The sequence below is a fragment of the Dioscorea cayenensis genome, chromosome 17 (assembly GCF_009730915.1).
Source record: "Dioscorea cayenensis subsp. rotundata cultivar TDr96_F1 chromosome 17, TDr96_F1_v2_PseudoChromosome.rev07_lg8_w22 25.fasta, whole genome shotgun sequence".
Classification (NCBI taxonomy): Eukaryota; Viridiplantae; Streptophyta; class Magnoliopsida; order Dioscoreales; family Dioscoreaceae; genus Dioscorea; species Dioscorea cayenensis.
Genome location: NC_052487.1, coordinates 19,644,128 through 19,660,270, shown reverse-complemented (window position 1 = coordinate 19,660,270; position 16,143 = coordinate 19,644,128). Strand labels below are relative to the sequence as shown.

At 31.8% G+C, this 16,143-nt stretch overlaps 1 protein-coding gene across 2 annotated transcripts; it reads left to right on the top strand.

Annotated features, from left to right (window-relative positions):
• The first annotated feature begins 77 nt into the window (after positions 1–77).
• Positions 78–7,651, top strand: LOC120280652 (serine/threonine protein phosphatase 2A 55 kDa regulatory subunit B beta isoform-like). 2 transcript variants are annotated; one of them, XM_039287557.1, is made up of 14 exons: positions 78–423; positions 1,253–1,356; positions 1,456–1,551; positions 1,639–1,758; positions 2,511–2,705; positions 3,046–3,137; positions 4,124–4,242; positions 4,829–4,952; positions 5,119–5,242; positions 5,846–5,914; positions 6,005–6,096; positions 6,178–6,255; positions 6,894–6,961; positions 7,051–7,651. In XM_039287557.1, the coding sequence occupies exons 1-14, from the start codon at positions 303–305 to the stop codon at positions 7,179–7,181; spliced, it is 1,533 nt and encodes a 510-aa protein (XP_039143491.1). In that variant the 5' UTR covers positions 78–302; the 3' UTR covers positions 7,182–7,651. The 2 variants fall into 2 exon arrangements, with proteins under 2 accessions (XP_039143491.1, XP_039143488.1); XM_039287554.1 differs by having other exon boundaries at positions 2,511–2,708.
• Positions 7,652–16,143: the final 8,492 nt, after the last annotated feature.

Here is a 16,143-nt window from a genome sequence, read left to right as displayed (position 1 = left end):
CAAAAACAAAATTAAAATTAAGAAAATAAAAATAAAAATAAGAATATAATGCTAGAAAACAGAGATGGAGGCCCCCTTCTCTCTTCTTCTAGGGCGAAGCCAAGATCACACAAAGCCTCCATTTTTTTCCCCCTTGGATCTCTTGGTTTCGATCTCCATTAAGCCTCCGCTCTCTGAATCTGCGAGTTCTCCACTCCAGAATCCATCGGGCAATCCTTGCTGCTGATTGGCGGCCATTGCTTGGCCGGATCGTTGATGCTTGCGCAGTCGAAGGTCGATCCCGTAGAGGTTTCAGTTGGACAATGAACGGAATGGATGAGGACGGTGCCGGAACGTCGCAGGCTCCATCGCCACCGCCTCCGCTCGAGTGGAAGTTCTCCCAAGTTTTTGGCGAGAGGACGGCCGGAGAGGAAGTACAAGAAGGTGTGGTACTTTGTAACTCTTAATCCGATTAAGATCTTGTCAGCTGGTTCTGTGTTTTGTTGTCCTTGTTATTCTTGGTTGTAGCTGCGTGATGTGTTCTTGCTGATACTTAGATCATGAGTCGTGAATTGCTGTCCTTTTGAGAGCTTGATTTATCCTTATGGTGGATTTAAGATTGGTGCATTGGGTTTCTTCCTGATTTAGTGAGAAAGGTTGATGGCTTTTGTTCTAATAAGCATTTGTTAGGTTTTTTTCTGAAGAAAAAAAAAATGAAACTTTTTATGAACTGGGGCATGATTAGACAATCGTTTGCTGATTTCCTGATTATTTAAATCTGGGCCCATTTTGGTGATAAATTTCTTAAAATTTCTTTTGTATGTTGTCATTTTTAGATAGATGATTGGTTTTTAATTCCTCTTTTTCTTCTGTCTGTTACATTTTCAATCAACTTTTGTCTGCCCCTGTTTATTTTTTGTTTTGAGTTTCTACCTTCTGTTCCTGATCTATATCCAGCAAGTTTAGTAGTTAAATGTGCGATTGCATAGTTCATCTTAGTTATCATTCAAGTAAGTTCACTCATGCAACTACTCATCTTGTTCCTTGGTTTTTGATTTCTTGTCCCCATTTGTTGAGCATCCTACAGAAATCCTTTTCATCCTTCAATTTTATAATATTTGGTGGAATTCCATGCTTGTGCATTTGAGAATTTTAATTTAATTCATACGAATTGTTTGGAGAAAAAATCTTCGTTCAGTGCATTCTTTCGCTCTGCATTGAGTATAGATCAAAGCTATGTGCACTCATAACTCAGTGGGTTTTTCTGTTGCAGTTGACATTATTTCTGCTATAGAATTTGATAAATCTGGTGACCACCTAGCCACTGGCGACAGAGGAGGACGTGTTGTTTTATTCGAACGGACGGACGTGCGGGATGTATGTTTCGTAATTCACTTTTCTCCTTTATTGTCTTTTTTGTCGTAGTTCGCTTTTATGTTTAATTTCTTCTGCATGTTTTGGTTGTTTGATTTGAAGTTTGGCCATCGAAGAGATTTGGAGAGATCGGATAATTCGGCCATCAGGCACCCTGAGTTCCGCTACAAGACAGAGTTTCAAAGCCATGAACCAGAGGTAAATTTGGGCAAGCCTCTTATTAAATCATGTTGAACATTTACCTGTTCTGTAATTTTATTAGCTTTTTTCTTATCTCTTTTTCAGTTTGACTATCTTAAAAGTTTGGAAATAGAGGAGAAGATAAATAAGATTCGATGGTGCCAGGCCCCAAATGGTGCCCTCTTTCTTCTTTCAACTAACGACAAAACGATCAAATATTGGAAGGTAGCAAAATGAATTCTTTTTAGCTGTTAAATTTCCTTTTTAAGTTATATTACAGCAGACTTCTTCAATATGATGCAAAATTTATATGTTTGGCCAAAATAATATAATTCAAACTCCACTTCTATAAATTCACTATGCACTTTATCTCAAGAGTTTTATTCTTTTATATATTAAAAGAGTTGGAAAGCAGCCAAGAAGATGACTTTAACTTTTAATATTTGTATAAATTACTCTTCTTATCTTGTCATTGGATTTTGATACTAAAACATGATGTAAGGTTTTCTTTCTTCTAAAACTCTCTTATTAGTTTTATCATAAAAAAATTTAAATACCTAAAAAGGTAAAATTGGATAATTCATGGAGGTTATGGAGAACAATTTCTATCTTACATGCATCATACCTGTGTGTTGGTTGGGACTTGAAATGCAAATATATATGTACATATATGTTGTACTTGCTATTGAGTTTGTTGTGAATTGGCTAAAATCTTTTGGTTCTTTAATTATTTTTTGAGTTCCATTAAATAGAAATAGATACATTAAAACAAAATTTTGTTGATTTCCTTTGGGTAGCTAATGGATTTGAAGTATGACATGTTGTCTTCTGGAGCTTGCTCCTTATCATGTGCTAAATTTCATAACATTCTTTATCGTTGCAGATTATTTATATATTTCATGTCTGGTCTTGTAGCTGTTTCCTGACACTGTTAATTTAAGGGCCAAGTTTCACATGTTTATTCTGTGATTGCACAGGTGCAGGAAAAGAAAGTGAAAAGAATTTCAGAGATGAATTTGGATTCTTCACTAACTGTTAGCATGCCTAGTTCAAGCGCATCTAGTCCTAGCACCTATCTTCCAAATGGTGGATGCTTAGAAAGACCCCACCCTTCTCTGAGCAATGACTTCAGTTTTCCTCCTGGAGGATTCCCATCACTACGCTTGCCTATGGTAGTTGTACTCAACCCATTGTTGTGAAGCTGGAGCATGTGATATATAACAATCATGAGCTGCTATTAGTGCATGAACACTACAATGATATGTGTTCACAGTTATATCATGTATGCTCTAGGGAGATGTTTATGTTACTTGTATAAAGTCCAATAATTTGCATCCAGAATCTTTCAGCAATGGGACATCAACTGTAGTTTTTTTGTTTTTCAAATTCGATGGTTTCCCCGATTGTCGTAAATGTCAATTTATGTATTTTCCAAATTCAGTTTTGTTTATCATTTTAGTGTCTCCTTGAAGTCTCCTAATACTTATTTGATGCTTCTGTCTAAATGTCTAGGTTGCAAGCCAAGAGACCAGCCTTGTTGCTAGATGTCGAAGGGTGTATGCTCATGCCCATGATTATCACATCAATTCAATTTCTACTAACAGGTTCATATCTTCGACCTTTCTCTTAATCTAGTTCAGATTTGCCAGATTTTGATTTAGGCAAATACAACATAATCCATCAAATACCTTCTACCATGCTTTGGGAAGAATTTAATGTTGATAATACCTGAAATTCCTAACTTTGTATCATAAAATTATGATGTTGTACTTTAATCCTAAACAAAACCTTTTTTTAATTTTTCTTTTTATTTTTTTTTACTGCATCAGGATGTATTTGTTCTTGAAGAAACAACTGACATAAATTCCTCAAAACCAAACCAACATCCCTATATTCTCGACTTTGTTACCACTCGTATTTGTGTTGGATTTTTGTGTTGCCGTTAGTAATAGGTTACATTTATTTCTGCTTTATTACCAAGAGCAGTTTCAGAGAGTGTACTTGGATAACAAATTTTCTTGACTAATATGACATAATATTATGGGGAATTTATGTTAAATCCATCATACGCAAAGAGGCCTGTAGACCCTCAAGCTATATGCAAAGGAGCTATTGCAGTGGATTGAATTTTTGACAGTTAATTTGGGTATGTTGTTTGATTGTACCCATTATATGACAAAATAGTTTAGGTCATGAAATGGGTGGGGTGGGTGTTGTTGTGTGTGTGTGTGTGTGGGGGGTTGGGGGGTGGGGGATTGACCTCCACCTGTATACTCATTAAAGGAGCTATTGCAGTGGATTGAATTTTTGACAGTTAATTTGGGTATGTTGTTTGATTGTACCCATTATATGAGTAAATAGTTTAGGGTCGGGGGAGGGGATTGACCTCCACCTGTATACTCATTATTTGCTTGGCCATCTTACGAAGCCGTTCTTCAGCTGAGTTGGATGAAACCATTTTTTATCGATGCTTCCCATATTTGTTCTCTCCCTCTATGCGCTGGATGTGTCATTTTGATCTCCTTTATTTATTTATTTATTTTTATTCATTAATGACTCACTTGTCACCTGATGAAAATTTTCTTTTCAGTGATGGTGAGACTTTCATATCAGCTGATGATTTGCGTGTAAACCTTTGGAATTTGGAAATTAGCAACCAGAGTTTTAATATTGTTGATGTCAAGCCTACAAATATGGAGGATCTAACTGGTAAATGATTTTGGTCCCATTGTTGTCATACTTCCCATTGACAGTTGTTTAGACTAATGGTTGGAATGCATCATATCCATGTTTTCATGTTTTCGAAGATATTTGGTAATAAAATTTCTGCAGTTCTCACCTTTCACCTCAGTTTCTATGAATACCTTGTCAGATTTGGTCTATTCTATGGTCAATTTTCGCAATGTATTTGATGTTAGCTTTTCTAGAACACCTTTTATTATTTTGCTGTTTTATCAGAAAACAAAATCATCCTAGCTTTTGTCCCTTGGTGTGGTTGTTTTATCAGAAAAGAAAACCATCCTAGCTTGTGCCCCTTGGTGTAGTTTTATGCAGTTGTTCTGGTTGCTTCTAAGTGCGCTTTTTGCTTATCAGAAGCAGCTTTTACCCACCTTCAGTATTATCAACAATTGCATGCTGTGATATCTACTTTTCCTGGTTCCTGTTTTTTCTATGTTGGCATTTCTCTTTTTATGCTCCACAATTGCATTAACTGTTGCTCATATGTTATTGTACATTCCTCTTTGTTGGGATTTTAGTTTTGTTAATAAAACGTGTGTGCCTGATATTCTTGCAGAGGTCATAACATCAGCGGAGTTCCACCCTACGCATTGTAACATGTTAGCATATAGTAGCTCAAAAGGCTTCATCCGGCTCATTGATTTACGACAATCAGCTTTATGTGATAGTCATTCCCAATTGTAAGTAAATATCTTCATCCTCTCGTATCCTAGTGATGAGAATAAGTTTTCCTTCAAAGTTAAGCAGGATATCTAATTAGATAAATCTTGCTATTGGAAATGCTTTTATTGTCCACTCATTTGTTCTTTCTAGTTGCTGCAATATCTGATGCGTCTTCAAGGACAGGTTTGAGGAGCGGGAAGTGCCAGGCTCAAGATCCTTCTTCACAGAGATTATTGCCTCGATTTCAGATATCAAATTTGCAAAGAATGGAAGGCACATCCTTAGTCGTGATTACATGACTCTTAAGGTGTGTGTGTATATATTTCTATTTTGATCCTATTCTTCTGTAATTGATTTTGATTGTTTGGTTAGCATCTTAGCAAACATCTTTGGATGATCTCCATCTTGAATTGGTGTGGTGCATTTTTGAAAGTATGAGCTGTTTGACTTTAAAATTATGGGCAAAATTACCTTGGTGGAAGCAGCCAGAGATAAAATTGGAGGTAGGGAGAGGAGGCAACATGAGCTAAGCACACATGTTTTTTCTAGGCAATATTTTAGAGGTGCACTCAAAGTGAATGAGAGTTGCAGGCAGAAAGTAAATCATGGTTTACTGGGCCGGCGGCTGCCTGGATGAAAAAGGATTGCACATTTAATAGATTTATAAATTTTAAAAGTTTTCACTGCAATGCCAATTTGGACATAGATTTAAGTAAAGGTTCATTATGGGCGATTAAGTTGAAGATGTATTGTACCAATATTGTATTTCAATAAGCCACCAAGTGATTAAATTAATCTGAACCATGTTCCTTTGCAAGATATATAACTGAAACCACCAAAAAAGGATTTCCTTTTTTGTCAAGACAAATAACTGTTGATCTTTGCTCATTGCCATCTACTTTGCTATCAGTTATGGGATATAAGCATGAACTCCGGTCCAGTTGCAACATTCCAAGTCCATGAATTTTTAAGACCTAAGGTAATCTATCACCCTGTTAATTCATTGCTTCCCTTTGATTCAGTTTTTCAAGTTGTGGCAGAATGTCCTGACCTTGGATCTTCTGTGCAGCTGTGTGATTTATATGAGAATGACTCAATCTTTGATAAATTCGAATGCTGTTTGAGTGGAGATGGATTACGAGTTGCTACAGGTTCTTATAGGTATGAAACCTTGTTTATTGATGGCTTCACACTAGTGCTCACAACGACTTAATAGCAAAAGAATTGTTTTCGTTATTGCAGCAATCTGTTTCGTGTATTTGGCTGTGTTCCCGGAAGCAATGAAGCAACAACCTTGGAAGCAAGTAAAAATCCAATGAGGTAGTTCCATAAAGTCAATTTACTTTAGCATTATTTTTTTTCAGGAAATGTAGAAAGATTCACTGTAAAGAAGGCTTCTATAGATCAAAACTGGTATTGTGCTTCAACCTTGTGAAAACAATCCAATGAGGTAGTCCTATAAAAATGATTTACTCAGCAAATATTTTTGTCAGAAAATGCGGCAGATTAGCTGTAAACAAGACTTTTGTTGACAAGAATTATCAAGTGCACTAATAGATTGTGCATTTTGTCTATATTTGTTAAAAAATCATTAGCTTTCATGTCAACAATTTCAGATGTTGATCCATTTATTAAATGAAAATTCTCAAGAGCCATTTCAATGCTTATGCTGCAATTTAAAAAATCAAGAAACTACAGAAAACAACTTCTGACTAGTTAGAGAGCTCATTGAACCATGCATAGCAACATGATCATCTTCATAAACTCAGTAAATATAATCCATAAGTTTTCTTGCAACATTAGAATCCATTTTAGAAAATTTCCAAAAGTGGAGCACATCTTGTATCATTGGCATGCATACCTTTGTCATGTTTACTTAGGGGTACCTTCACTTTTCATAGACTTCCGGACTGCTACAACTGGCTTAACTCTGACTATGTTATAATGGTCTTGTTCAGGAGGCAAGTGCAAAATCCTACAAGACCGGCAAGATCTCTCAGCAGCTTAACACGGGTTGTCCGAAGAGGTTTGTATCATTGATTCATTCCATCAATTTCATTCTCACTATTTGTATCCTTCTCATCGTACATTTACTAATTTCTTTCATATGTACAGGAGCAGAAAACACCGATGCAAATGGAAATAACTATGATTTCTCAACAAAGCTGCTACATTTGGCATGGCACCCAAGTGAGAACTCCATTGCTTGTGCTGCAGCAAACAGCCTGTACATGTACTACGCTTAAGCATTTACCGGGAAAGAAGTTTAAACTGTTCACTTATCAAGCAATTCTTCCCGTTTACTTGTACCTGAGACCGTTTGCTTTTTCGAGCAATGCAATGAGAAATTCAATGGAGAATGAATGTCTCCAAATCGTCACACCAGCCAGAATACACTGTCGAAATCCAAGAGGAAGTTTAACTGTCCATAGTTCCCTGGGGTGACAACATGATCTCTGATTCTTTCCTGAAAAGATCGTCGAGTTTTCCTTTTTTTTTTTTTAATTTATTTTGGTGTTATGTTTTGGTTGTTAGATTTCAGGATGCAATTATTACCCTCATGCAACCAAAACCAGAGGTTGTGGTAGTGGTTTGTGATCAGAGATCTGAAATTTGGGCTGTACTTAACCTCCCACTTAGCAGTAAACGGCGCTTGTGTTGTCCAAGTGTAGAGATTATCAAAATTCTCATTATTGTTATTATTCTCATTCCTCTAGTTTTTTTTCTTTATATTTTTGGAAAATCTCTAAAGTTTAAAGTTTTGTTTACTATAGAATTATAAATATACTAGATTTATGTACCCGCGCTAACGCTGTGAGTTGATTATATCTAAAAGGAAGATTGCAAAGATAGTATAAATTTTGAAAAAAAAAATTTTAATGTCATTTTTTTTTTATAAATCGTTTTCAGTATGAGAAGTATATTTGCAAGATGTGAAAAGTTGGGAAATATGTTACTGAAATATGTTATATTGTTTATTGAATAATGAAAATAATTTTATTTCAATACTTTGAAAGGAAAAACAATTTTAAATATTATGTCTTTTATTTGGTTTTTTTTCTTCTTTGTTGTAAGAATTCAGACACTTAATCATTCAAGAGAATTTGTTACAACTCATCATCACATAAATATTAATTTAAGAGCGATGTTGTCATTGAGATGATATTATACTAGGTCCTTATGTTTCTAATTTAGTTTTAGCAAACAAAACCACTTGTATTAACACATAAAAAAAGTTGTTGATCAAGTTCTCATCTCCAACTACAAAAAAGTGAACTGAAAAGGAAAAAAAATTGAAACAACTTCACTCCACTCATGGTTGTCATTATGGATGTGTATAAAAGACAGTGGAGTGTTCAACGTTGTCATCCATGGCAACCGGAAGGTTGAGGTATGAATATTCCTGTAAACATAATTTAAAATAATCAATAATAATGATTGAAAAAGAACATGTTGTAAATAGTATTCAAAATTTTATAATTATTATTTCGAGTTTTTCAATCTGTTCCTTTGCATTTGAAGAAGAGATGAATGAAAGCAGGTTGATGAATCTTTCCTGTAGAACTTTGTCGATGAATGAAAGCATCGGGTTTTAATATCTGTCAACATTTAACAAACCAATATGGAACAAAGCATAAGTTATTTATCTTCTTTTTATAATTTCATGTGTGTATATAGAGCATTGAGATCAAATTACGGGTTTGTTATGTATGCCTAATTGTGCCCAACTAATTACTTCAAAAAGTTCTTTAAAAGTTCCATAACCTTCTAAATATTAAAAAAACACACTTAAATGAGTATTTTTATTTATTTATTTATTTATTTATTTATTTATTTGCATTAACAGTTATCTATTGGAAGAAAGTAGATATAATAATCAATTAGAGAATCTGTGAATTTTAAGTATAATGAGTGATAAAAGAGTGGTAACAAAATTAAAGTATTTTGAAAATGCTATTGTTTTCAATTGTAGATCAGTGTTCTATGGTAACTATTAGTAAGCTTTGCAAATGGATATATAATACAAAATTCATAGTGGCTAATTTATGCATATTTTCAGTGATCCACATGAGGAAAGTATATTTTCATTCTATTTCTCATTGAAAGTTTGAATTGCAAGCATTAATATATATTTGATATAAAAAATTAAAAGAAAATGAGTTTTCATTATATGTGATAATTAGTGATAATAAATGCAATTTATATACTAACTGGGCAAAGCAATAAAGACATCAGCATAGCTGGCCATCTTTGCTTTCCTATAGTGCATATCTACAACCGGTTTTACTTCTCCGATAGTAACACCAATGATCTGAAACTCAAATGGGAAAATGGAATACAACATACAAATATAGTATTGTAGAATATATTTTCATATGTGTGAACAAATGCAGGGATATGTTTTTTCATTAAAGGGCAAGAAAAAAATGTACACATCAGAAAGAATGGGAGAAAAATGAAACAAGTCATACCTCTCTAGCCATTAGAGCTTTTAGAATGACACTAAATACATAAATAAAAGATTTTGTTAATAACTTTAGCAAATTTTCATTAAATAAATGGAGGTATTTTTTTTTTTTTGGAAAATGTTTGGGGAAAAGAGATCCATACCCTATAACATTTCTACCACCATCAAATACAGTATGAGAAATCAAACCCATTAATCCAATACTTCCTCCTCCATATACCAAATCAATGTTCTTCAACACATGACAATGGTAACATTCAGTAAAATATTTCATCGGTGTTTAAGAATTTACTTATATTTTAAGAAGAAGAATTGATAAGGGGAAAAGGAAGAAGTAGAATTGTAAGATAAATGACAATAACTATGTAGATAGGAACCAAACTAGTTCTTTACCAAGATTTATAGCAGCATCTTGGTAACTTTGTGTCTTTCCTGCACTACTACCGCAAAAAACACAGATTGATTTGAACTTGGATGCAGTGCTTTTCTTTTCTTCCTCCATTTTTTTTCAGTTTTTCTTTGGTTAGGTTGAAACACTGACAATTTGAATGGATATCATCCATTATATGTGGAGAATACGGTTTACCTTTATCGAGAATAAATTAATACCTATGCATTATTAAAAGTCTTAGCTTGTTGCGTCATGTCAATTATTGACATAATTGAAACAACATAGAATTGCAGGAATGTCAGAATTTGTGAAATATTTAGAAAATAAAAACAAATGATTAATAGATGGAGATCGACAAACATTATAGTAGTTAATTCTGGTATAACAATGTTGAATTTAGTTTCTTATGGAAAAATAGGTAATGTTTTAGAAGCAATAGATAGCAAAAAATCAGGTAATCTTATAATAAATAGTTGTCGATATGTTATAGCAGAGTTTCTTAGAGAGATAGTATGGAGTGTAGAAGGCAAATGGATGGAAAAAGAGGTATGGGAGTGTGGTAAAGAGTTTTGTGGTCGGAATGTCAATGATATTATTTACAATGGATGTTTAGGTGAAGATGGATTAGTGATAGAGTTTTGCAGCTCAGCTTGTAGATGAAAATATGAATTTAATTTGTTTTCTGAACTTATGTAATATTTATATTGTTTAGTTTTTTTTCTGTTATAGTATTCTGTATTTGTAATCTTGTATTATAGATGTACTTTTTTTAATGAATGTTATATGTAATATATTCTTGAAGTAGAAATTCGTTGAAGTTTCTATTAATGTAACAAAGGAAAAAATCAATATATAGATGTGTATATACTAAGCTAATGTTCTTCAAGCAGAGATGGGAATATGCAATAGCAAATGATGGGTGCTGGATAAATCCCTACCTTGAATCAACAGAGCGGAAAAACATAATAGATGAATCCATCTATGTAAAAGGTAATATATTATACTACTATCATATGGTTGATGAATATGTTTTTATGGTAGAAATGCATTTTATATTTTTTTAATAGACATTATAGTATACAATCATTAATTGTTACATTATTGTGCTTATATTTCTCCTATCTTAATTTCTTAAATATTCATTGAGTATATATGATATATATGAAAGAATATGATAGTTAATAAACCATTTGAGAATTAATGCAACTTGTGTTTACACACACACACACATACACACAAACATATATATATATATATATATATATATATATAAGTCTTTGATCACTTTCACAAAGGTCTTAATGATTAATCTATATTCATCTTCTAACAAAAAAATATAAATTTAAAACCTATTTTTATTCATAGCAAAGCTCATCTCAGTTATCTTATTATTCTTAAGAACATAATTTTTATTCTGCAATACAACATTGCATGTCATGAACATCATATTTGTTATAGTATAAAAGATGAAGGGAATGCATTCGATTGGCAAAAACTCTGCAAGATGGTGGTAATAGTGATCCAATCATCGTCATGATTATTAATCTCAAAGTCATACTCAGAATAATATTCCTTCTCCTCCTCCGAAGAAATAGGTACCGGAGGTGGTAGTAAAGGAGGTGGCGGACGTGATAGTGGAGGAGGTGGAGAAGGCATAGTAGGAAACATATAGGAAAAATTAGTTTGAGCTCTAGTGATACTACTAAAGGTAATTGATGACATGTCATAAGCCAATACTGCTTCCTCTGTTGTATTAACTGTGCCTAACCAATGTCTCTTCCTAGTATGAGGGTTTGTAATCTCTGCTGCATAACCTCCCGATGGTCTCCTTCGTACTCCTAAGTACCCCATTGATCCTCTAGATCGTTTTCTTTGGTGACGGGGTAGCCTGATGCATTGTAAGTCAAGTATGTCCATAGATATGCAATGTTAATTGTTGCAAGATTGTTTTGTATCTTATCTCTCTATATATAGTTTTATGCAATCATATGTGTGTGTGTGTGTGTATATATATAGTTTGGAAAAACAATTGAATTAGGGTTTTCTAAATAATGTAGGTGTTGTTAGGTTGCCATACACAAGGACGGAGAGACAGGGGGCATGGGGGGCGGCCGCCCCCCTGTCACCGGCGGGGTCTTTTGACCATGTTTGCTCCTTCCCTCCTCTTCGCCTCCCTCTCCCCTTCCCTCCCCTCCCTCCCCTCCGCCTTCCCCTTTCCGCTCGTTTTTTTTTAAGTTTATATATATATATATATATATGATTTTAAATTTTTTATCTTTATATATTTTTATATTTCCATTATTTTTTATTTTTTATTTCTCATTTATTAGATGCTTTTGTTGAGTTTGCTTTTTTTTTAACATTTTGAGAAAATTTGTAAAAATATGTATGATTGATTAATGTGAATTAATTTAGGGATTTGAGAAATATTAAAGCTTTGATTTAGTAATCAATAATTTTATTTTAAATTATGGTTAATTTATATAAAAGTTTAAATAAAAGTTATTATTTTTTAAAAATATTCAAATATCGGTTTATTTTGTATTTACTAAGATCTTAAATGTAAATAATTTATAAAATTAAATTTTTAAAAAAGTATTTAAATGTATTCAGATAAATTATTAAAACACATATGTCCTGTAAATGAGAATTTTTTTAATTTAAAATATTATCTATATTTTTATAATTATAAATCAGAACAATATTAACTCAAGGGGGTAAGGCGAATGAAGGAATTAGTTTAGGTCATTTTTTTTTAAATCCTCATCTTTAGAATTTTTTTAATAATAATTTTAAAAAAATCAAATTTTGAAAGACTACGAATAATTATCATAATACAAAAACATTTTAATTTAATATTTAATCAATATAATTTAATCTTAGTTAATTTTTAGATTTTAAAATAATACATTAAGATATTAAATATTTATTTTAATGCTTAATCAATCATATATTCTCTAACTAACTTTTCAAAATTCTATTATAATCCTATGTACTGGCTTTTCATGCATTTATTTCTCCAAAATTAATATAATATTTATTTCTTTTAATTATAAATAAGAGCTTTTGTAGTTTTTATATTTTTACAATTTTCTTGTTAGATTTTTTCTTTGTTGAGTTTTATTCACAAATTTTAAATATATCATTTATCATGAGTTTAGTAGTATGTGAAAAGATAGACAAACATCTCAATTAAGTATTATTAAAAAATCTAAATGACTTTATTTTTATTAAATAATTTTTAGGGTTTATTCTAAAATTCTAGAGTTAGAATCATAAAAAAATCTAAATTTTAATTAAAAATATCTATTTTGATATATTAATTAATTTTAATTATTTTTCTTTAATTTTACTTGTTATAAAAAAATAAATGAATTTTATAATTTTAAATTTTAATTTAAAAATTTTGTTAATTTATTATTTTAAAACTTGTAGTTTGCCCTCCTCTATATAATTTCTGGCTCCGCCCCTAGCCATACAACAGCTATGGTGGATGTCCTTAGATTTGAAATCGATGGTCATACTTAGATTACGAATCCTCATATATATATATATATATATATGATCTCTTGTCCATTATTTCATACTGCTAGAGACAGCTAGACATAGCTAGCAACAGACATAGTGAGAGAGATATATCGGAGATTTCTTAATAACAATTAATTGATACACTTTTTCTTTTATCAATTATTGTTTATGCTTTAAATATGCTATACATTTCTAAATATAATGCTATACAGAAGATTTCTATATTACTTGTCTTATAGAAATCTTATGTTTTTTTCCCCCTTATAATTAAGGGTGTGAAACGTCAAAAATAAATCACAAAAAATCTATTTTACAGGTTGTAAAGTTTAATGAATTTCACATAAATGTACGATTCTAGCAGATAAGGGTTAACAATTGTGGCTTAATTATACTCTCATGCACGTCGGCCCATATCACCTAGGACATTAATATGTTATCATAATATGTAAATGATGATCTGGATTTTTCGGTAGCAAGGGAAAACAAAATCCAAGCAAAAATTTCTTGTCAATTATGTTACAAAGCTAGAGACAGCTAGACACATCTACATATGAAGCAGAAGTGGAACATTATTCAAGCGGCGGGATCGGTGGCATGCTTGAGAGCGTAGGGGGCGGAGGCGGCAGCGTCACTGAGGGGTAGGGTTAGGGTTACAAAAAAAACAATCACCGATAAAAGCCCTCTCGAATTGATGGTACACTAATCCACAGGAGTATAGAAACAGGTGCTGGACAGTGTTCCTAACATTATATTGCTTTCTGCTTCTCATTGGCCAGTTGACTAATAATGGGGAATAGGGAAGGATGTTGAAGTGGGCCAGCATAGTTATTGATGATAGAGGAAATTGTGATGCTATGGTTTTATCGAACTCATTAAAAAGACATAACACTCAACCAATAAGAGACGATCAAATGTCCAACAAAGACAAACTCTTGAGGAATAGTGATTTTGGGGGATAGAATTAAGATATATATATATATATATAATATGCTTTTGATTTGAAAAATGCATGTATATAAACCATGATGGTATGATGAAGAGATGATGTTGATGGAGGAGATGACAGAAGAGAGAAAGAGAGAGCATTGTTAATCAACAATGGTGAAATAATCATTCCATGTTGTCTTAAATGTGCTCTCTGCTCTATCTATCATCATTATCATATCTCTTTCCTTCTCTATCTCTCTTTCTCTCTAACACTCTATCTCCTTCTTTTTTTTAAGGTTTCATTCTCTATATATTTCTATTAAACTTTAGTATATAGTTTATACAAATATATTTAAAGATAAATTCGTTATACTTATGGTTCAAGTGCTAAGGTAACAATGATGTAATCCTTTTTGCATTTCTTCTCTCTTTTTTTAAAGGCATGTTTTTTTTTCAGAATTATTAACAAAATTATTCATATTGTTATTGCTTGGATTTGTGTAGATATGCACTTGAATTAATGTTTTTCAGATGTCTTTATCCAAAATCTTAGGTGTGTCTTTCTTTTTATGATGTTTGTAATCAGGAGGTGGATTTAGTCAATGCATTTTTTTTTTCTTTATTTGTTTTCCTTTTGTTTTTGTGAGAATGTTTATGTGAAGTATATTGTCTTTTGTGATTGTAATATCTTTTGTTTGGTATTAATATATATATATATATATAATAAAATTCTTACCTTAACAAAAGTTTGCAAAGATTTGAATTAGCTTATCACTTTTACTCAAGATTTCCAATCTACATAACATGATTGCATTTATAAACAACTAATCAAATTTGCAGAATAAACACAATAGCATAATTTAATTATATATTTTAATTAACATATACAATAAGGCTATCATGCATATAAACGACGAAGAAATACAAAACACACCTTTTGTTACATATTTAATATTATTAGACTTACATTAAAATACACATTAAAATATTAAACACATAATATTTATACTAAATTAAAATTTATTTTAATAACTAAAGAAATTTATTTTTTTTAGATATATTTAGGAGAGGAATCGTCTATTGAAGCAGATCTACTTTTCTATCAACTCATATTGCTTTCAGACTGTTCTGCTTTATTCAGTCTTATTTTGTCCTTCAACTCTTCTAATTCAGTAGTCATCATTGCAAGGTTGTTTGATAATATATCGTTAATTTCCTTTAGCTCTTCTAATTCATATTTGGCGTCACATAGTTCCTTCTCATTCACATCTTTAATAATAACATCATAAATATTTTTCAAATGCCTTATGGCACGTAATGTAGCATAATTTTCAGCCTTTCTTTTTGTATTTGCTTCTAATCCAACTTGTTCATGAATTCCACAGCTGTCTTCAAATATGATTTTGCATGAAAAACATGGTTTGTGATCTGGACCATGTTGTTCACATACATAAACTGCATGTGGTTATCTTAATTTTTCCATAAGCTCCTTAAATACTATCTTAAATTGTACATCAACAATAATTTGCATGTCGACTTCCATTTTTTCCCACCTATTGTGATGTATTAAGAACATGTAAAAGTTTCCATTAATAAATTGATCTTAAAAACATAGGAATAATGCTAAACTTATGGCTATTTAATTAGTAAATGTGACAGGATTTCATAAACTAATTCTATATCAAGCCAATTATTATCACATAGTGCATTTTACATGAAGAAAATCTACTTAGCCAATAATGTTTACATATATATAGACATTTTGATAATAAGCAAATAAACAACCACAAATAATATCTTAACAATCATCATTTGCATAAGATAGGAGAGTAAGGAGTTCGAATTCCTCCACCAATTAGAATGAACAATCTAACATATCCATTTTATTAAAAAA

Bases quoted from the DNA above. Each gene is read 5' to 3' on its own strand.
- LOC120280652 (XM_039287554.1), top strand. From the start codon at position 303: ATGAACGGAATGGATGAGGACGGTGCCGGAACGTCGCAGGCTCCATCG. The intron at 6,256-6,893 runs GTAGTTCCATAA...GGTCTTGTTCAG, and splicing joins GCAAGTAAAAATCCAATGAG to GAGGCAAGTGCAAAATCCTA. The intron at 6,962-7,050 runs GTTTGTATCATT...TCATATGTACAG, and splicing joins AACACGGGTTGTCCGAAGAG to GAGCAGAAAACACCGATGCA.